This window comes from Haliotis cracherodii, unplaced genomic scaffold (assembly GCF_022045235.1).
Source record: "Haliotis cracherodii isolate W230 unplaced genomic scaffold, xgHalCrac1.p SCAF_13, whole genome shotgun sequence".
NCBI lineage: Eukaryota > Metazoa > Mollusca > Gastropoda > Lepetellida > Haliotidae > Haliotis > Haliotis cracherodii.
Window position 1 is genome coordinate 7885810 of NW_027266268.1, and position 23438 is coordinate 7909247.

General features: G+C 45.0%; 1 protein-coding gene across 1 annotated transcript in view; it reads right to left on the bottom strand.

Annotated features, from left to right (window-relative positions):
• The window catches only part of LOC139459568 (hemicentin-1-like), a 125387-nt gene that overhangs the window by 25558 nt on the left and 76391 nt on the right, over positions 1–23438 (bottom strand). The window contains exons 41-59 of the mRNA XM_071241121.1: positions 23136–23323; positions 22066–22147; positions 20505–20679; positions 19677–19774; positions 18983–19153; positions 17950–18120; positions 15583–15753; positions 14102–14272; positions 13690–13860; positions 12564–12728; positions 11725–11868; positions 7439–7576; positions 6950–7105; positions 5642–5845; positions 4840–4902; positions 4579–4698; positions 1855–1989; positions 1353–1472; positions 249–374 (exon numbers count right to left, since the gene is read on the bottom strand). Coding sequence (XP_071097222.1) covers positions 249–374; positions 1353–1472; positions 1855–1989; positions 4579–4698; positions 4840–4902; positions 5642–5845; positions 6950–7105; positions 7439–7576; positions 11725–11868; positions 12564–12728; positions 13690–13860; positions 14102–14272; positions 15583–15753; positions 17950–18120; positions 18983–19153; positions 19677–19774; positions 20505–20679; positions 22066–22147; positions 23136–23323 — 2769 coding nt within the window. The remainder of the gene's footprint in view (positions 1–248; positions 375–1352; positions 1473–1854; positions 1990–4578; positions 4699–4839; positions 4903–5641; positions 5846–6949; positions 7106–7438; positions 7577–11724; positions 11869–12563; positions 12729–13689; positions 13861–14101; positions 14273–15582; positions 15754–17949; positions 18121–18982; positions 19154–19676; positions 19775–20504; positions 20680–22065; positions 22148–23135; positions 23324–23438) is intronic.

The window sequence follows — 23438 nt, forward strand, 5'->3', positions numbered from 1 at the left end:
CAAGTGGACCAAGCATAAAAATACCAAACAATGAGTGAGTGAGTGAGTGAGTATGATTTTACGCCGCTTTAAGCAATATTCCAGCAATATCACGGCAGGGGACACCAGAAATGGGCTTCACAAATTGTACCCATGTCGGGAATCGAACCCAGGTCTTTGGCGTGGCGAGCGCACGCCTTAACCACTAGGCTACCCCATCGCCCCTACAAAACAATGAAGAAGTGACACAAGCTGCCTTGATGCCTCACCTCTGCAGGCACCCTGTCGTCCACCAACCAGTTTGTAGCCGGTCCTGCACGCACATCTGTAACCGCCATTGGTGTTGAGGCACTGCTGAGGGCAGGGTGAGTTGGGGCGCTTGCACTCGTCCACATCTGATACACAAAGTCACAATGACATGTTGCACCAACAGTGTGTGAAGAAATGAGCATGTACACCCCTAGATCATGGGCACTCTTATAAATCTTCTGCCACTTTTCGGCTACAGTATTGTAGGTATCTTCCTATCTTATCATAACCTTGAGAGAGGTACTAGTTTCAAGTGAGACCTGCTGAGGGGTTATACATTAGAATTGTAAGACCTGCTTGGAAGTTATACATTAGAATTATAAGGCCCAGGTTGTATAAACAGCCTTTTAATATGCATCTAATGTTGATTTTCGACTGGTTAACATCCAAAATATATCGACATGAACATTCCAGAACGTGAATTAAACCTGCATCTTCACATGTCATATTTAGTATTGTAACCCACTGTTTTCCCACTGAGCCACTGGGGCGGGTGATAAAAGGGTGTTCAATCTCACATGTCATCACTTCAGCTGTCTACATGCTGCACATGGTCTTTCTCTCACCTGCTGTTATCCTATTTGTTCTTTACCACGACTACTGTATTGTTCGCAATGAGGTATTCCAATGTTTTCTCCTTCTTTCTGGTATTTCTTGCACTTAGATGGATCATAAAGTGGTTAAACACTCTGAGTTTTGGTTGAAAATGTAATACCTTGACCTCAATCAAAACCTTACATCTGAAGTGTAACGTAAAATCCTGTACACACTGTTCCATAACATTTGTAATGAATTCATCATGATGGATTCACAATTACAAAGCTCAAGTTGATGACAAAAATGTTGTTACATGAAATATTGTCATGTCCAACATGGCCACCTGGTCTACTTGTACGGGTTTTCACAAGACTGCAACTGGACTAACAGAACAGATGTTCAGAAATGTAAATGAACGTTCCTAATTCCAAACTTACACTGCAGTTACACAGATAGTGCCAACCCCTCTGGGTGGCAAAGGGCCCTGTATGTTTTCCTTCATCAACTGACAAACTGCCACAACTTACCCACACATCTTCCGTTAGGGGAGAGTCTGTAGCCTTGAGTACACGAACACCGGAAGCTTCCCACCAGGTTCTCGCAGACATGCTCACATGTGTCTGGCTGTGCCTTGCACTCGTCGATGTCTACACACAGACAGAAAAGAAGGAAGTTTTTTTTTGTGCCATATGAGCTATATGGTGACGGTTTGTAAATAATCAAATCAAGATCACATAATACATGGATTGACATCATCAGCATCGATCTACACAAGTGGGATATGATGACATGCATCAGCCAAGTCAGTGAGCCGAAGACCTACATTTTTACCAAGTATGGATAGACATGCACAGTTCACTGGGGACCTATTTTCTGACCCGGAATCCTCATGTCAAGACAAGCATAGGTTGCTGGGGACCTATATTCTTAGCCAGAATTCCCATGGGGACAAACATTGGTTACTTGGGACTTTCATTCTTACCCAGGAACCCATCAGGGGGAAGCATCAAGGAGGAATGAACTACAAACCTTCGCACTCCAGCCCATTGAGAGCCCTCTTGTAGCCAGCAGAGCACTGGGCCAGACATTGGTATGACCCGATGGTGTTCACACACTCCTTGTTTATGGGACATCCAGCTATGTTCTTCTGGCATTCGTCGATGTCTACAGAACAATGGGAAGATTATTTCCTGGTTAAGATAAGTGAGAGAGAGAGAGAGAGTTTGTTTAAACACAGCCTTGAACAGTATGTAGGTAATACCACTCCTTCCCCAATACAAGGCATCTTTAGCACAATCTCACCATCAACAGGACTCTTATCAAACATTCTCACCTCTACTAGACATTCATACCACCCATCACCTCTACAGGGCACTTATGCCACCCATCACCTCTACAGGACACTTATACCATCCCTCACCTATACACGGCACTTATACCACCATTCACCTCCACAGGACACTTATACCACCATTCACCTCTACATGACACTTATACCACCATTCACCTCTACAGGACACTTATACCATCCCTCACCTCTACAGGACACTTATACCATCCATCACCTCTACAGGACACTTATACCACCATTCACCTCTACAGAGCACTTATACCATCCCTCACCTCTACAGGACACTTATACCACCCCTCACCTCTACAGGACACTTATACCACCCCTCACCTCCACAGGACACTTATACCACCATTCACCTCCACAGGACACTTATACCATCCCTCACCTCTACAGGACACTTATACCATCCCTCACCTCTACAGGACACTTATACCACCGCTCACCTCTACAGGGCACTTATACCACCATTCACCTCCACAGGACACTTATACCATCCCTCACCTCCACAGGACACTTATACCATCCCTCACCTCTACAGGACACTTATACCACCGCTCACCTCTACAGGACACTTATACCATCCCTCACCTCCACAGGACACTTATACCACCATTCACCTCCACAGGACACTTTTACCATCCCTCACCTCTACAGGACACTTATACCATCCATCACCTCTACAGGACACTTATACCATCCCTCACCTCTACAGGACACTTATACCACCATTCACCTCTACAGGACACTTATACCATCCCTCACCTCCACAGGACACTTATACCACCATTCACCTCCACAGGACACTTTTACCATCCCTCACCTCTACAGGACACTTATACCATCCATCACCTCTACAGGACACTTATACCATCCCTCACCTCTACAGGACACTTATACCACCGCTCACCTCTACAGGACACTTATACCATCCCTCACCTCCACAGGACACTTATACCACCATTCACCTCCACAGGACACTTTTACCATCCCTCACCTCTACAGGACACTTATACCATCCATCACCTCTACAGGACACTTATACCATCCCTCACCTCTACAGGACACTTATACCACCATTCACCTCTACAGGACACTTATACCATCCCTCACCTCCACAGGACACTTATACCACCATTCACCTCCACAGGACACTTATACCATCCCTCACCTCTACAGGACACTTATACCATCCATCACCTCTACAGGACACTTATACCACCATTCACCTCTACAGGGCACTTATACCACCCCTCACTTCTACAGGACACTTATACCATCCCTCACCTCTACAGGACATTATACCACCCTTTACCTCTACAGGACATTTATACCACCCCTCACCTCTACAGGATATTTATACCACTCCCCACCTCTACAGGACATTTATATACCGTATATCGCTGTGTATAAGGCGAGTTTTTCGTACCTAAAATGAGGGGGCTAAGAAGGGGGGTCGTCTTATACACGGAGTCGAAGATCTCACATTTTTTTCCACTGGCGATGTCAACCGGCGTCCGATAGCCAGCCCAGCATTTGACAATAAAACTTCGCATTTCGTCCTAAATAACTGTTCCAATAACTATTTCCATACATAAACATGATTTGTATCTCTTTTCCTTGAATAAAGTTTAATAATTTCTGCAAATAAAGTTGAAATGACCCTCGCCTCGATGCAGATTGTCAAACCACCTGACACGGTAAAACAATCAACATCCGTGAGCAGAGAGCCGGAAGTACCGGTAAGCATTTGCATATTGCACATGTGACCTAACATGTGATAACCGGTGAAGCTGAAATCAATTCCCGCTGTTTTTACAGTTGTATTAACAAGTGTTGGAGACGGTGTGTACAAGTGATTGTGGAATAAACACGCTGAATGTGAAGCAAACATAAGCCTAGTTAGTTACAACATAGTTAATTGGCCATTAAATTACTCACCATTGTCTCTTATATGTTATTACTTCATAAATGAATTTTATTTTACGGGCACCAATTTGGTGTCGTACCGTGTAAACACAAAATGGCGACGTGTGCTGGAGTTACACACGCGACCTATCATTGTAGAAAAAAAACAACGCAAGATAAACATATTTTTATTGCATACATAAGGTTTGTGTGCGCACTTGTTGATGTGTGCGAAATACGCATCAGTCGGAAAGCGCACGTTAAATCTCCAAAGTAACTAACGAACTAACTTGTGATGTCCGTGTGCGAAATACGCTACACTCAGAAAGCGCACGTTAAATCTTCTATATCAGTCAGACTTGTGATGTGTTTCATTCCCGGTCGCCTTATACACGGAGTATAGGATTTTGGGTTGATTTTTAAGGCGTGTACAGGGGGGTCGTCTTATACGTGGGGTCGCCTTATACACAGCGATATACGGTACCATTCCTCACCTCTACAGGACCGGCCGTCGGACTCCAATGTGAATCCTACAGGACAGGAGCATGAGAAGCTACCAGGTGCGTTGTGACAGAAGTGACTGCATGGCTTGAGGCGTGAGCACTCATTGTCATCTGAAAACAGCAGCAACCTCTATATGTACATGTAGTTAGAGAAGACATTCAATATTCAATAAACGATAAACATTATAACAATGTATGACAGTGTTTCAATTTTGTTTTTGGAAAGAGACAGATTCTATATGTGATTGTTACCTCGGCAGAACGATCCCTCCTCATCGTGGAAGAACCCCCTGGGACATCTATTACTGGGGTTACCTGAAGTAAAAGTGAGTAAACAGTGAGTGTTTTCTAGGTTTATACATATGAAGTTTATTCCTGTGGGCTAAATGCATAAAATAGTGATTAATCAGTTGAAAAAAAAGGTTATACAAATTTGTGCAGATATATCTTTAAGATTAAGTATAGAGCTGACCTGATGCAATGCTTGCACTGAGCTTGAACATTAGCTCACCTGGCACAGCGCTGACAAGGAAGTGGAACATTAGCTCACCTGGTGCGAGGCTGGCTCTGAGCAGGAACATTAGCTCACCTGGTGCAGTGCAGACACAGAACTGAAAAATAAGCTCACCTGGTGCAATGCTGGCACTGAGCTGGAATGTTAGCTCTCCTGGTGCGACGCTGGCACTGAACGGGAACATTAGCTCACCTGTTGCAATGCTTGCACAGATGAAACATTAGCTCACCTGTTCAATGCTGACAAGGAATGGGAATATTAGTTCACCTGGTGCAATGCTGACAAGGAACTGAAAAATTAGCTCACCTGGTGCAATGCTGACAAGGAATTGGAACATTAGCTCACATGGTGCCACACTGGCACTGAGCAGAAAAATTAGCTCACCTGGTGCAATGCCGACTAGGAACTGGAACATTAGCTCACCTGGTGCAATGGTGACAAGGAATTGGAAAATTAGCTCACCTGGTGCAATGGTGACAAGGAACTGGAACATTACCTCACCTGGTGCAATGCTGAAAAGAAACTGGAACATTAGCTCACCTGGTGCAATGCTGGCATACAGCTGGAAGCGCACATCCTCCTCCCCGGGCTCAACATTGACCTCCATGCCCTCAGCATAAAGTCGCTGCACCAGGAACGGCATCTTGCCCAGTGCCGGGTCATATGTGATGGTGTGGTTCCATGCATATGGCATCCTGTTTCCATCAACTCGGAACAGTCGTGAGGAGAAGGCATAGATTTCACCTGAAAAAGGGTAGTGTTTATCATTGTAAGAATTCATACTAAGGCATACTATACAGTTGCCTGCCCATTCTGCTCCATATAACCTCCCTATCCACCCTGATCTCACCTGGCCTGGTCTGAACCCTGATTTCACCTGACCCAGGCTGCACATACTGTTCTGTATAGAAGTGGATGTATCATGTTAACCTCCCTATCCACCCTGATCTCACCTGACCCAGGCTGCACATACTGTTCTGTATAGAAGTGGATGTATCATGTTAACCTCCCTATCCACCCTGATCTCACCTGGCCCAGTCTGAACCCTGATTTCACCTGGCCCGGGCTGCACATACTGTTTTGTATAGAAGTGGATGTATCATGTTAACATCCCTATCCACCCTGATCTCACCTGGCCCAGTCTGAACCCTGATTTCACCTGGCCCGGGCTGCACATACTGTTCTGTATAGGGGTGGATGTACCCATGTTAACCTCCCTATCCACCCTGACCCAGGCTGCACATACTGTTCTGTATAGAAGTGGATGTATCATGTTAACATCCCTATCCACCCTGATCTCACCTGGCCCAGTCTGAACCCTGATTTCACCTGGCCCGGGCTGCACATACTGTTTTGTATAGAAGTGGATGTATCATGTTAACATCCCTATCCACCCTGATCTCACCTGGCCCGGTCTGAACCCTGATTTCACCTGGCCCGGGCTGCACATACTGTTCTGTATAGGGGTGGATGTACCCATGTTAACCTCCCTATCCACCCTGACCCAGGCTGCACATACTGTTCTGTATAGAAGTGGATGTATCATGTTAACCTCCCTATCCACCCTGATCTCACCTGGCCCAGTCTGAACCCTGATTTCACCTGGCCCGGGCTGCACATACTGTTTTGTATAGAAGTGGATGTATCATGTTAACATCCCTATCCACCCTGATCTCACCTGGCCCGGTCTGAACCCTGATTTCACCTGGCCCGGGCTGCACATACTGTTCTGTATAGGGGTGGATGTACCCATGTTAACCTCCCTATCCACCCTGACCTAGGCTGCACATACTGTTTTGTATAGAAGTGGATGTATCATGTTAACGTCCCTATCCACCCTGATCTCACCTGGCCCGGTCTGCACATACTGTTCTGTATAGGGATGGATGTAAACGTTCCTGATCTGGCCCAGGTCAGGCACATGTCCACTGACCACGATGTCAAACTTGAGCTTCCCCTTGTCATCCACACCAGTTGCATAGTGGGTCATCCTCAACACCTCCCCTACAAGTTAAGGTGAAGGTCAACACTTTGACTGACATATTTCACACACTGACACAGATATTATACTATATTTGTTTTGTAAATGGGGCTGAGGCGCTGACAGAATCTCAGAGCCCAACATAGCCAACTAATTACTTCATATCACTCTCACAAGGTAAGTGATTCAAAGCTGGTTATAGTCTTTCCACTAAAAAACAAAATAATATCTCACACTTTATGGAGCATTTGTCTATCAATAGATGTTAAATAACTTTTTGCTTAATATAAACTCTAGAACATCAAGTAACAGGCACATTCTTGCTTGTAACAGATTTAGGGGAGGTAACTACAGACCTGTTGCAAACTCGACCTGCACCTTCCTGTTGAAGACACCCTTTGTTAGAGTATATCCGTTGTAAGCTCCGTCCACCTCCATGGCTGTCGTCCAGTACACAGGGGTCAGCAGCGAGATCAGGTGCTGAAGGTGGGGAGCTGAAGGGAGACAACTCTAGTAAGATTGGCGATGAAGGGAGACAAGTCTAGTGTTTGATGTTTAATGCCACACTCTGCAATATTCCAGCTGTATGACAGTGGTCTGCAAATAATCATGCCTGGAGCAGACAAACCTGTGATGTTGGATTCGAACCCACAATCATAGGTTCCTGGGGATGCCAAGAGATGCAATTCTGTACAGCTAATTCCAGCATCTCAGACAAATTGGCCCCCCATCTTACTGGTATTGACCAACACACATAGCCATTGTACTTTTCCAACACTTGTATTTGCTTCTAGCCTTTACAGAAAATCAATATCTTTTGAAAAATATTTTGATCAAGCGACAGCCAACACTTCTCCCAATCAGCTGATCAGACACAACAAAGTAATTAGCTGGAACCATCACTGCTACAATCTGGGTGCAGATAAATCCTTGTTACACATGTTTTGCAAAGTGCTACTCGCAGCTTGTCTGGACTAAAAACATCCGATCTGCACCTGAGACCAATCCACACAATTAGATCGTCTCCATGGAAGAGAGTGTCTGAACTTGAGATTGAATATTGGGATACACCATTATGGTTTTAAGGTGAATTATCGCTCTGGTAGTACGAAGTTATTACATATAGGACAAAATGAGTGGGAGGTTCCTATGGCGTTTGTTTTGAGGTGATGTGATTGTGTGTGATTGTAATTGTGATTGTGTGATTGTGTGTGTGTGTGTGATTGTGTGTGTGTGTGATTGTGTGTGATTGTGTGATTGTGTGTGTGTGATTGTGTGTGTGATTGTGTGTGTGATTGTGTGTGTGTGTGATTGTGTGTGTGTGTGATTGTGTGTGTGTGTGTGATTGTGTGTGTGTGTGTGATTGTGTGTGTGTGTGTGTGTGTGTGTGTGTTGATGGAGACGACAAGATGTTGTAGGAGCCTGAATGCAATCATCTTTGTAGGACTCGAACACAATCCCCAAGATGTGAAGGAACTTCATGATTGGCTTGGTGAGGCCAAAAAATTCCCAATGGGAGCATCTTTCATTGATAGTGGCGGCCTTGGAAAACGAAACAAAGGAAATAGTGGTGCTCCTGATGGATGAGATAATGAAGGTCATGAGACTGGCCATTAAATCACCGGGATGAAGAGCAACTGATGTCATACGGAAATGCGGAGGGACCTCTAGGGTGCTATTGATGCAGACGCAGGAGACTGACAGACACCTGAAGATGGGTATCCCACTGAACATCCTGCACAACGGCCTGAATGTTGTCTGCAAAGAGACCCTGAGATGACAAGGGGAGATGGTACAAACAGGTTTTGAAATGATAGTGACAATGGCAATGTTGAAGAACGCCCCTGCATCTTTTGGCCCTGTCCGATGTGAAATGAGGTCCAAGGTAGCCAAGATCTTATCCTGAATCAAAAGTACCGATCCATGAATAAAGGCCTCGTCGTGTGATTTAGTGTGAGACATTGATAGTCAAGATAGCCTTTGTTGCCGAAAGGATGGTGGATAACAGAAGAAGTTACCGTCTAACAGTAGAGTCTAGATGAGCCAGGTCACAATTCTCCATAGTCGATGCAGTCAACCAAAGCTTAGGGTAAAGGGTTGAGAGATCGATGTCGAGTTCTGGAGCCGAAACAGTTTCAGACATGCCAGGCGTCCCGGAATCCTCCACAAGAAATCAAGGGGAATGCAGGCGATGGCAAGGCCTGTGAGGGAGCTTAATGTTCATAGAGCTGGCAGAGGGTATGGCAAAGCATAATAACCAATCATTGGATGAAGTACTGCGTTGACGTCAAAGATGGTCTGTGATCCAGTGAAGGACCAGCGCAGGGTCAGCGGTTTCAAATCACCCAGAGGAGGATGCAGTTTAGGGTTAATGATCCATATCTTTGTCAGCCAGCACATGATCCACAATCAGAGGAACTGGAAAAGCTGTGCCAGGAGGAGCAGAATGTGTGAGAGTCGGAGAGGAAGTCGAGCTATCCAGGCTGTTGCCCGTCGGTAGTCAGAAACGATGCTGGAGGACAGGGGTCACAGCTTGCAAAAGTCATTCATCGCTCGGTGCTGGGTCATTAGCCTAGTCTCTATGGTCCCATGAGGTAGGGAGTGGCAGAGTGGGCAGAGAAAGTGTCACAGGAGGGACCGGTACTTACGAGGCAGAAGGAACCCGAACTGGAAACAAAAAAGCAGATCAGGAGCGACTCGGCTAACGGCGATTCTTATGAGTGGCTGTTGGTGACACCTCTGAGAGGAAGAAGAATGACAAGGCTCCTCATGTCAAAAACAATCGAAAAGTGGATAACAATAAGGAGAGTGGTAATATCCAGTGCAGAAGCAGAAGTCAGTGTAGGACAAAGCAACAGGATAATCCTGCCAGTGAGGGTACAAGTGGAGGGTAGCTCTCCCATCCATGCGGGTGGTCTGCAAGTGTGCCGTACTGAAGGAATCACAAGCTTGAAAGTCCTGTCATTGATGCCGATAATCATAGGAGCGGAATCTCCGTCATGATGGTGATCCGACAGGGAGCGATCCTGAGAGCAACCAGTTGAACCTGAGAAAGTCAATCCTCAGATAGCTGATCTTGAGAATGTCAGTCCCGAGGTGAGGCGGTCTTTTAAGTGTAGATCATATGATTGACTATCCTTGGAGCATTGAAGAGGCTAGGTGAAGAGGATCTTTCTTGCTCATATTTCCAGATGCAATATGGAAATCATCATCATGTAGTAGTGAAATCAGTTAAAAAGACTGCAACAACTATATTCTTTAACCTTGACACTACACGTCTCAACTGAATGGCAACGAGAAGGACAATAATGTGGCAGAGGTCATCACGTGATCAAGTCGTGTAGGTAGCTATGTATGGGATTACAGTGCATGACCATGGTGATGCTGGGGTGTGTTCGGGTGAATTGTTTTTTAGAGGCTGTACACTCAAGAACTTTATTCACGGGTATTGAAGCTAGATGTTCAGATAGGATAAGGATTCAACAGTTGTGACAAGCTGATTAGATCCTAATTAAAATGGTCTATTGCTTGATTCGATCTTCATAGGAAGATGAGATGTAATATCCCTGATCATCCGTTGATCAAAGCAGACTTGTATACCTACTAAGAGTTTCTTTGGGTGAAGTCCTGATGTTTGGCTGAGAGGATTTGGACTCAGTCAAACTTAAATTGATGGCTAGGAGGCCTGGTTTGCTGTCTTGTTCTTTGGTGTGGATATCTACTGGGCGGTGTCACCGCAGTCACAATTAATTTTAATTACTACTTCTTTGGGGGGTTACTTGTTGGAAACCTTGGATCAACAGAGATCAAGGGTATTACATCTTGTCTGCCTAGGAAGATCTAATCTTGTAAAAGACTAGATTAGGATCTTAATTATGATCGCTGACTTGGTTGATGCCTGTCATAGTATCCCATTTGCGTGGATCGATGCTCATGAAGTCAATCACTGGGTTGTCTGGTCCAGACTCGATTATTTCCAGACCAATATGGAATAGTGGAATATTGCTGAGTGTGGCGTAAAAAAAACAACACTCACTCACTCATTACCTGTGTACTATTTGTTATTCATACTGTACATTTGGCTTCATCCAATTATCTGTGTGCTACTTGTTATCTATTACCTGTTGTTGTCAATGTTAATCTGCTGCTTATCACAACATGTCATGTATCTATACATCTCATCACTTGGTTGTTGTCACTCCAGCTTGAATGCCATTCAAACAGTTAGTGCAGTAGGTAGGTAATGATTTTACTGCCACTTCATGCAACTTTCAAAAGGCTGCTCTTGGCATGTCGTCAATGGGGGAAAAGACCATAACTAAAGCTCAAAACCTGAGGTTATTCTAAGGTATACAAATATACAGCTACTACCAGTATAACATATAAAAACATCATTCTGAAACTTGAATAAATCTATATTACAATATTTTACAGTAACTTTTGAACTGGTCCCCAACTTTCACATAGATGGCCAGGTTCTGCGAGGGTCATGAGGGGTGGTATATTAAGTCATGGCAGCAATTACAAGGCAGTTGTAGTAGTGGTCATATTCATTGCCATCAATCACTATGGAAACTGCATAATCTACCAATGAAGTAGGGCAGTCTGTGAAACATCTATCTGTTGGTCTGGTTATGCCTACCGATAGTTCTGGGGACATTCCTGATACTGGCCCTAATCCTGATGCCCGAGTCAGTTGGGGTCATCTCCGATACGATGGTAGACTCCACGATGTCGATGTTGTTGATGTTGCCGACAAGATTGCCCTCAGCAGTCCTGGGGGAGGCTGGAACAAACAGGTGCCCTGTACCATCTGATTGTCTCAAGACCAAGAAACATCCCTTACCAACAAGTACATATAACTGTAGTATTGTACACATTGGTGAATCTTTCGGATTTTCTACTACAAAATCAATGAATAAATATATACCCATACTGTGTCCATATTTTTCCCAAGAAATAGAAGAGAATGTATTTCAGTTTATCTCCCTAACTTTTCAGAAAAAGAAGAAAAAAGTTCTGAGAAAAAACAACCCCATAACATCGCCACCAACCCTCATTCCACCCCCCCCCCCCCCCCCACCACCACCAACGATGGTGTCAATACTCACTGTCACACACCATGCTGATGCACTGACTACCCCCGTGGTATATACTCTCATACGCCATGGTGATGCAACGACTAATCCTCAAGCATGTACTCTCAGTCAACATGGTGATGCATCGACTACCCCTCAAGCATGTACTCTCATACACCATGGTGAAGCATCGACTACCCCTCAAGCATGTACTCTCATACACCATGGTGAAGCATCGACTACCCCTCGAGCATGTACTCTCATACACCATGGTGAAGCATCGACTACCCCTCGAGCATGTACTCTCATACACCATGGTGAAGCATCGACTACCCCTCGAGCATGTACTCTCATACACCATGGTGAAGCATCGACTACCCCTCCTTGATAAAGTCATACTCACTGTCACAAGCTGTGGTGATGCACTCGCCCACCTGGACACCGTTGCCCAGACATGGACGTCCACCATGCTGCGGCTGTAGACACTGCCGCCTCCTCTCCCGCGTCCCGTAGTCACATGTCTTGGAACATGCTCCCCACTCTGCCCATGGATCCCAGTTGCCGTCGACTACAGGAAGAGGAAATTTTGAGGTGAAAGATGAGAATTGCTCATTAATCTATTTTCCATACCCCGGTTATCATGATGCATTTATTGCCACCGAAACTTAATACTCCCAGAATCCACACCAACTTGTTCAATAAGAGAAGATCAATTTACATTCACTTTGTATCAGTGTACATTCACTTTGTATCAATGTACATTCACCTTGTATCAATGTACATTCACTTTGTATCAATGTACATTCACCTTGTATCAATGTACATTCACTTTGTATCAATGTACATTCACTTTGTATCAATGTACATTCACCTTGTATCAATGTACATTCACCTTGTATCAATGTACATTCACTTTGTATCAATGTACATTCACTTTGTATGAGTCTCCAGGCTTATATCCAAATAGCCAAGGAGATGTTAACTGTAACAATATTTCAATCCAGTATACACTGGGATTAGAGTCAATATCTGATAGCCCAAAATAGGTATGTAACAAATGTTATATTTGGGATAACACTTTCTTAGTAAACTACAAAACTGGAATGGCTCGCACAGAGAAAGTTATGAATACACAATGCCTTGGTCAAATGTGGTCAAATGTAACAAATGTAATATTTGGGATAACATTGGGAAAGTACAAGTTCTAGGACAAGACTCAATGTCAAAAGGTATAAGAACTTGTACTTTACTAAGAAAGTGTTATCACAAATATAATATTTGTAACATTTGACCACTGTCCAAAAGGCACAAACCAGACATGGTTTCAATCTTGGGCTTATATCCAAGACATCACAATAAGAGCAATATGGACCAGATATGATTCACCTGGTTTACAGTATGGGCGTTATTAGAGATATTCCAGTCTACAGTGATAATATACCATGACCTTAAATCTGATTATTACAACGGGAGATGTAAGTGATGGACTTATTCCAGGCATATGACATTGAACAGTGTCAGATACCGACCAGGACAGTGCTGTTGGTTGCACTCGGTGATCTCCTCTCCATGTCCTGTGCATGGCCTCCCTCCCTTGGCGGGGATCGGGTTGGTGCAGGTGCGGAACCTCTTCATCTGTCCTCCGCCACAACTCCGACTACACTCGCCCCAGGTGCTCCACAGCGCCCAGTTGCCGTGCACTGCAACAAGAACAACACCATCACTAAAACAACCTCCACATTGTCAAGAGAACAACCACACTATCACTACAACAACCACACTATCACTACAACAACCACATCACTACAACAACCTCACCATCACAGCAACAAGAACTACACTGTCACTACAGCAACGAACACATCATCACTACCAAACGTCACTCACCTGGGCAGTGTATCTTACCCGCACAGTGTGACTCATGTGGTCAACGTAGCTTACCTGGACAGTGTTCACTGTTGCAATAGTCCACTTGCTGCTCGGGGCCGACGCAGTCCGCGCCACCGTACTGCGAGCGAGGGTTGTCACAGCGACGGACCCGTGTCCGGGACCCTCCACCACATGACACACTGCATGACGTCCAGTCCATCCACTGACCCCAGTTGCCGTCAACTGAAGAGAAACAGATCCATAATTTCTTCCATAGGATTCTTGCTCCTGAAGAACTTGGTTGGACTACAGTCTATTGGATTATTGTAAGGTACTTTACACAGCATGTTGATTATCTTGGCCTGGCAAAACAGTTGTTGATGGTAGGAACAATGATTCACATCTCCTTTCTGTGAGATGTGTATTCAGGGTTCATCACAGGGGGATGCACACCACAAGACAGAAATCTTAGAGTGGACGAAACACAAGACGTTACACCCTCCCAAAACCCCCACTGACGTACCACAAGGGCACATTGACACACCATCAGGATACACTGACACACCATCAGGGCACACTGACATACCATCAGGGCACACTGACACACCTTCAGGGCACATTGACACACACCATCAGGGCACATTGACACACCATCAGGGCACATTGACACACCATCAGGGCATGATGACACACCATCAGGGCACACTGACACACCATCAGGGCACATTGACACACACCCTCAGGGCACACTGACACACCATCAGGGCAAATTGACACACACCTTCAAGACACACTGACACACCATCAGGACACACTGACACACACCCTCAGGGCACATTGACACACACCATCAGGGCACATTGACACACCATCAGGGCACATTGACACACCATCAGGGAATGATGACACACCATCAGGGCACACTGACACACCATCAGGGCACATTGACACACACCCTCAGGGCACACTGACACACCATCAGGGCAAATTGACACACACCCTCAGGGCACACTGACACCTTCAAGACACACTGACACACCATCAGGACACACTGACACACACCCTCAGGGCACATTGACACACACCATCAGGGCACATTGACACACCATCAGGGCACATTGACACACCATCAGGGAATGATGACACACCATCAGGGCACACTGACACACCATCAGGGCACATTGACACACACCCTCAGGGCACACTGACACACCATCAGGGCACATTGACACACACCCTCAGGGCACACTGACACAGCAATCAGGGCAAATTGACACACACCCTCAGGGCACACTGACACCTTCAAGACACACTGACACACCATCAGGACACACTGACACACCATCCGATCACACTGACACACCATCCGATCACACTGACTCCATCATGGCACACTGACACACCATCAGGGCATATTGAAACACCATCAGGACACACTGACACAACATCAGTACACATTGACACACCATCAGGACACACCATCAGTGCACACTGACACACACCATCAGGGCACAATGACAGGTCCTTCCTGAAATAAATATGTCCATGCATACCTGCACAGGCTTGTGTTCGACACGCCTGTCTGTCGATGCCTGCCCCTGGGCAAGGAAGTCCCCCAAACTGATGCCGAGGGTTGTTGCACTTGCGCTCTCTGGCCTGCTGCCCCTCCCCACAGGTGGCGCTGCAAGGACTCCATGGATCCCACTCTCCCCAGATGCCATCAACTAATTTGCGAATTAAGACTTTTTCAAACTCTGTTTCATCAGACATTGTAAAAGCAAATGAATGCAAGAAATTTTGACTGAATGAGTAAAAATTCATCACAACAGAGGTAACATTTCAGCCAAATAGTGATGGACTCATTATTTCAAAGTTATAACACATTTAATTTTTTTAATTGTAGAAGGGCATATGTGTCCTGAGTTCTATATTCATAATTCTTCATGAATGCTTCATGAAACTTCAGTATCCCCAGTAAAAGAATCCCCACTGGAGGATAAGCACTGGATACTGGGACCTGTTATGGTTCAGAATCCACATAGGAAGACAAGTGTTAGAGTGAATATTATCCTACCCTATTTATTATCCCGGGGATATAATTCTCTGGTATCAGGATGATTCTCCCTTATGAATTTGAACCCATACCAGTGTGGCACTAAGGTAGGATACTATACTCTCGAGTAAAAATTTCTACGGGATAATATTTAGGTAGGATATAATCCTTGCTTACACAAGCACTGGATACTAGGGATAGATTATGGTTCAGAATCCACATGGAGAGACAAGCATGTATACTGGGGATGTATTCTTCCCTGAAATCCCAAAAGATAAGACATACCGGATACAGGGACCTACTCTTCCCAAGTGTCACCAAGGGGAGACAAGCAAAGATACTGGAGACCTAGTCTCCCCAAGAATTACCACAGGGAGACAAGCAGGGGTGACTGAGGACCTACTCTGCTCCAGAATCCCCAAAGGTTAACATTCTTGAGTAATGGGGCCCTAGTCTGCCCAAGAATCTCCACAGGGAGACAAGCAAGGGTTACTGGGGCCCTAGTCTGCCCAAGAATCTCCACAGGGAGACAAGCAAGGGTTACTGGGGACCTAGTCTGCCCAAGAATCTCCACAGGGAGACAAGCAAGGGTTACTGGGGCCCTAGTCTGCCCAAGAATCTCCACCAGGAGACAAGCAAGGGTTACTGGGGACCTAGTCTGCCCAAGAATCTCCACCGGGAGACAAGCAAGGGTTACTGGGGACCTAGTCTGCCCAAGAATCTCCACCAGGAGACAAGCAAGGGTTACTGGGGCCCTAGTCTGCCCAAGAATCTCCACCGGGAGACAAGCAAGGGTTACTGGGGCCGTAGTCTGCCCAAGAATCTCCACAGGGAGACAAGCAAGGGTTACTGGGGCCCTAGTCTGCCCAAGAATCTCCACAGGGAGACAAGCAAGGGTTACTGGGGACCTAGTCTGCCCAAGAATCTCCACAGGGAGACAAGCAAGGGTTACTGGGGCCCTAGTCTGCCCAAGAATCTCCACCAGGAGACAAGCAAGGGTTACTGGGGACCTAGTCTGCCCAAGAATCTCCACCGGGAGACAAGCAAGGGTTACTGGGGCCCTAGTCTGCCCAAGAATCTCCACCAGGAGACAAGCAAGGGTTACTGGGGCCCTAGTCTGCCCAAGAATCTCCACCGGGAGACAAGCAAGGGTTACTGGGGCCGTAGTCTGCCCAAGAATCTCCACAGGGAGACAAGCAAGGGTTACTGGGGCCCTAGTCTGCCCAAGAATCTCCACAGGGAGACAAGCAAGGGTTACTGGGGACCTAGTCTGCCCAAGAATCTCCACAGGGAGACAAGCAAGGGTTACTGGGGCCCTAGTCTGCCCAAGAATCTCCACCAGGAGACAAGCAAGGGTTACTGGGGACCTAGTCTGCCCAAGAATCTCCACCGGGAGACAAGCAAGGGTTACTGGGGACCTAGTCTGCCCAAGAATCTCCACCAGGAGACAAGCAAGGGTTACTGGGGCCCTAGTCTGCCCAAGAATCTCCACCGGGAGACAAGCAAGGGTTACTGGGGCCGTAGTCTGCCCAAGAATCTCCACAGGGAGACAAGCAAGGGTTACTGGGGACCTAGTCTGCCCAAGAATCTCCACCAGGAGACAAGCAAGGGTTACTGGGGCCCTAGTCTGCCCAAGAATCTCCACCGGGAGACAAGCAAGGGTTACTGGGGACCTAGTCTGCCCAAGAATCTCCACCGGGAGACAAGCAAGGGTTAGTAGGGACCTGTGCCCAAGAATCTCCACAGGGAGACAAGCAAGGATTACTGGGGACCTAGTCTGGTCGGGACTCCTTTCAGGGTCATACATATCACATACATCAACATCACACAGTAGCATGGAGCATGGTTATGTCAATGCAGAACTTACTTGGACAGGATCGGACATTGCAAGGTGACTCATCAACTCCGGCCCCCTCACAGGGGAGTCCCCCAAACTGTGGTGGGGGGTTGTCACAACGACGGGACCGGGTCCGCTGGCCGGGGCCGCACGAACTGCTGCACGACTTCCACGCACCCCAGTTTCCCCAGCTGGCATCCACTGCAACACAGAGATTGATTGTTGATGAATTCAAAACTTGTTTACCAACAGTTTCTGTCTTGGACTTTCATGTGTGTCTCAATGTTCAAGAGCTCCCAAACTAAAACAACACATTAATAAATCTGTTTTAGTAGCCAGTGTTTCACAAAATAAACTGTTGTACATGTACATGTCTTTTTAAGTTTTCATATCACGAGTAAACCAATTTAAACATCAGTCTGACACAAGTCTTGATTAGACATATTCCACAGCTAAATCCTAACAAGTAGTGTATGTGAGTGAGTGAGTGAGTGAGTTGGGTTTAATCCCGCTTTGAACAGTAATCCAGTTATATCACGTCATGTCAGCTTAATGTGGGAGGAAAGTCCGAAGTGATGCAGGTCTCAGATGTTTACCACTTCGGTGAAACCAACAAGCACGGGTATACTCTCAGCAATATTCAAGCTATATGACGGTGGTCTGTAAATAATCAACTCTGGACCAGACAATCCAGTGATTGGCATCTTGAGCATTAATCTAGGCAATTGGGATATGACAACATGCATCAACCAAGTTAACGAGTCTGACCATCTGAACCCGTTAGTTGCCTCTTACGTCAGGCATAGACACCTCATATGGCAAGCATTGGTTGTCAGCTTTATGTGCACAAAGTGGCCCATGTCTTAGATGTTCACCACTTTGCACAAGCACAGGTGTAGTGCTGACAAATCAAAAATCATAATCATGCTGAATATTGGATTCAAATCCATGATCACAGTGTTTGGGCACACCAAAGGGAAGCAACTCTGCACAGAGAATTGTCACGCCTTTTTGTAAATACACAACTAGGCCAAACATACCATTCAGACTTAATTCTACCTACCTGGACATTCCCCACTTATACAGGATTTGCTTTCCCGTGCAGCCCCAATACATTGATGGCCACCATTGGTTGGAGGAGGGTTGTCACATGATCTGGTGCGGAAATGCAGCCCAACACTGCACGTGGTGCTGCACTCCCCAAATTCACCCCACTCCGAGAAGCCGCCGTGCACTGAAGGAAGAGAAGACATAATTTGCTGATTGGACAAATCTTGCCCAGTTGGCTTCCTTGATATCATAATATACAAACTACTAAAAAGAAGTAAAAGAATACCCGATTATATTACTATAGTTGATCTGTCATGCCATGCCAGATGACCTATAGTAATATGACAGAATCGGGTGTTCCGTTTAAGTAATATAAAAAAAATTCTGACTGAACATATTACAATTTAATCTCAGTTTAAAGAAATAAAATAATTCTCAAAAATTTGCAAGTCTTGTGGATGTAACCAAAATATTACAAATATAATCCGGTCAAATCTTGATTACTGACTAGTCCATGATGAATCTCCTGTGTCACAACAGTTTAATTTTTAGTGGATTCCATTTTCTTATGAAGTCATTAATGATACACAGTGTTAAAACAAGCAGATTTTTTATGATGTTTTCATATGGAAATTAATGATGTAGATGCTGCTACAACAGAACCGCTGTCTGTCTGACTATCTGACGTGACAAAGTCATCTACTCACCTACCACTTTCAAATCCGTCTCTACGAAGGTCTTGCCAAGCTTGTTGGTGGCAAAGCAGCGATATAGACTAGAGTCATCTAACTGGCTTGCCACAATCCTACATCGGGAGCAATGGAAGATGTCAGAAGACAAAATATTTAAGCAGATATACATAAGTGTGTTTTGTTTCTTTGTGTTGACACTCAGCAATATTCCTGCTATATGACGGCGGTCTGTAAACAATTGAGTCTGGACCAGAAAATCCAGTGATTGGTATCATGAGCATAAATCTACCCAATTAGGATACGGTGACATGTATCAAACAAGTCAGGGTGCCTGACCACCCGATCCCATTAGTCGCCTCTTACAAAAAGCATAGTCGCCTTTTATCGCAAGCATGGATTGCTGAAGACCTATTCTACCCCGGAATGTTCAGCATTCACACTGTTCCCGGAATGTTCCGCATTCACAACGTTCCCGGAATGTTCAGCATTCGCACCGTTCCCGGAATGTTCCGCATTCGCACCGTTCCCGGAATGTTCCGCATTCGCACCGTTCCCGGAATGTTCCGCATTCGCACCGTTCCCGGAATGTTCCGCATTCGCACCGTTCCCGGAATGTTCAGCATTCACACCGTTCCCGGAATGTTCAGCATTCACACCGTTCCCAGAAGGTTCCGCATTCACACCATTCCCGGAATGTTCAGCATTCACCCCATTCCCGGAATGTTCAGCATTCATGCTTTTCACTTTAAGCCCAAAACACTGAACCAATAGAAATGTGCACTTAACAACATTTCTAGACCTCTTTTCTATCTTTTTAAATAATTGGACCCAAAATCAGGTTACCTGAGCGAGTTGTTTGGCAGTACAGTGATGCGTCCGGAGGATACGAGGGGCGTGGTCTCCTTCCACCAATACATATCAGGCTCAGGGTCACCACTTGCGGTACAGTCTATAATGATTGTCTCCCCTTGGTCGACTTTCTGACTCTTTGGTGGTTCAATCTTAAATGTGGGTTCAGCTGGAAAGAGTAAACACACAAACTGAGACACATAAGAACAATCTATACTATTCACTGGGGACCCCCCACAGCCAGAGCAACATCAAGTTACTGGACTGAGAATCCCATGTGATTCATAGTGACTCTTCCATCTCTGCTATGTGTTACAAGGAAATTTTCAAACTGTCACATCAATAAAGACAGCGTTGACTTATGGTTTTCGACCGCCTGTGTGACAAAAGAAATCTATTTACTTAAAATTTGATTTGACCCAAATCTTAGGAGCGTTATTGAAACATTACTAGGCAGAAAACAGTTGCCGAAACACTGCAAACTTAATGCCTAAAACACAACAATGATACCCATATAAAAAACATCACCATCAAATCACAATTTCTTGTTTCTATCATGGGTATCTCCGGAGTTGACCGACAAAGAGAGTGCAGTTTCCACCCTTTCTGAACTGTGCTGGAATTCCGGAGTTGTGTTTTGGCTGGACTAACTGGACTATCGCACAGTCCAATCAAAATCGTGTTACGAAATCGATATCAGGATTGTCAACATGGATTTCAACATGCAGATTTCAGCCGACTGCAGGATTTGCAAAGCATGTGTACCCTGGCGTCAACACATATTTTCCAAATCTTTTCATGTTTTTAATCAAGGTGCTCAAGTGACTTGATGTCACCCGTTTTATTACAATACAGATCTTGATTATCGTTCCGATCGTCTTGACCGGGTTCCGCCATTTTTTTTAATCAGAGAAGGGAATCTGATTGGTTAATAGGCGGGACATAGAAGGGACTAATGGTGGCACTATCACAGAGTCATGAAATTCCAGCTTAGTTTGGCAAGGTTGGAAACTGAACTTTTATTGTTGACTCCTTTGCCTTGGGAAGATGAACATGGTTATATATATATACTATCTTTTTCTCTGAAGTATAGCATCTGTACAAAACACTGCAGTGAATCCTTTCTTGAGGCCATCAAACACTCATTCCAAGAGCTGCTTTATGCCAAAATGAAGCTTAAATCAATGAACTATCATAAGCATCATGTTTTTTTCTACCCATCTATTGCAAGACACAAGATATTGAGGCAGTACTTATAACTCTAGTGGCATGTGCAAGAAGAGTATTCCATTACTTTAGGTCTTCTAGCCTTTGGGTATAGCTTGATAGCTTCCTGTAATGTCAACAAGTTTCACTTGAATCCACAAAGTATCAGTTCACATTACAGCCACTCCAATACTGAGCATTTCATAAAAACATTAATATCTTTCATCATTCAGATATTGCTGGGGGACCAGAAATAGTTAAGCCGACACAGCAAAGAACTGATACAAATTTCAGTATTGTGTTGGATGGGATTAGTACTACATTGACCACAGAAGACATATTATCTTACACCAGACTGTGACTGTCGCTCGGCTCTCTGATGTCCCGGCAGTGTTGACGGCGATGCATTTGTACTCGCCTGCATCCGAAGCCTGCAATAAGGAATACGTCATTGTAATATAAGACTTATAGGGAACACGTCATTGTAAGACTGATAGGGAATACGTTAGTGAATGACTGATAGGGTATACATCAATGCAGGAGTGATAGGGAATATGTCATTGTAAGACTGATAGGGAAAATGTCAATGGAGGACTGATAGGGAAAATGTCAATGGAGGACAGATAGGTAATACATCAATGTAGGACTAATTGGGAATACATTAATGAGGACTGATAGGGAATATGTCAATGTTGGACTGATAGAGAATACATCACTGTAGGACTGATTGGGAATACATTAATGAGGACTGATAGGGAAAATGTCAATGGAGGACAGATAGGTAATAGTACTAATACATCAATGTAGGACTAATAGGGAATACATTAATGAGGACTAATTGGGAATACATTAATGAGGACTGATAGGGAATATGTCAATGGAGGACTGATAGGTAATACATCAATGTAGGACTAATTGGGAATACATTAATGGAGGACTGATAGGGAATATGTCAATATTGGATGATAGGGAATATGTCAATGTAGGACAGATAGGTAATACATCAATGTAGGACTAATTGGGAATACATTAATGAGGACTGATAGGGAGTACGTCAATGCAGGACTGATAGGGTATACATCACTGTAGGACTGATAGGGAATACGTCAATGCAGGACTGATTGGAACTCTGTCATTGCAGGACTGACATTGAACATTAAACACAATGCGCCACAATCTCATTGAAATTTTTCTTGTATTGATGTATGACATCGTATCACATAGATCGTTGCTCATGATCAGTCACTGGATTGTCTGGTCCTGACTCGATTATTTATAGGCAGTCATCATATAGCTGGATTATTGCTGAGTGCAGCATTAGACAACAAACAAACAAAAGAATTGTTGCCACGCTCCAGTCAACATTTTAATGGACCACTTTCAGAGCGTAGTTGACAACATGAGAAAGCTACTACTCACTGTGGAATCATATATGACAAGAGATCCATTAGCCAGCTGCTGTATTCTGTGGCTTAGCTCGACAGGACGGCCATTTTTTGTCCACAGAATCTCCGGTATTGGGTCCCCACCCACGGAGCACTCCAGGACGACCTTCTCTGCGATCTTCACCGCCTTGTTGCCGGGGGGAACAAGCATCCTGGGAGGAACTGGAACAGCATCAAATAGTCAGGCTGAAGTTATAGTGGATATTTTGCTTATCTTTCAGATAACAAGTTTATCTCATTGAGTCACCTGACAAAGCTGCTAATTTAAAAGTGATAG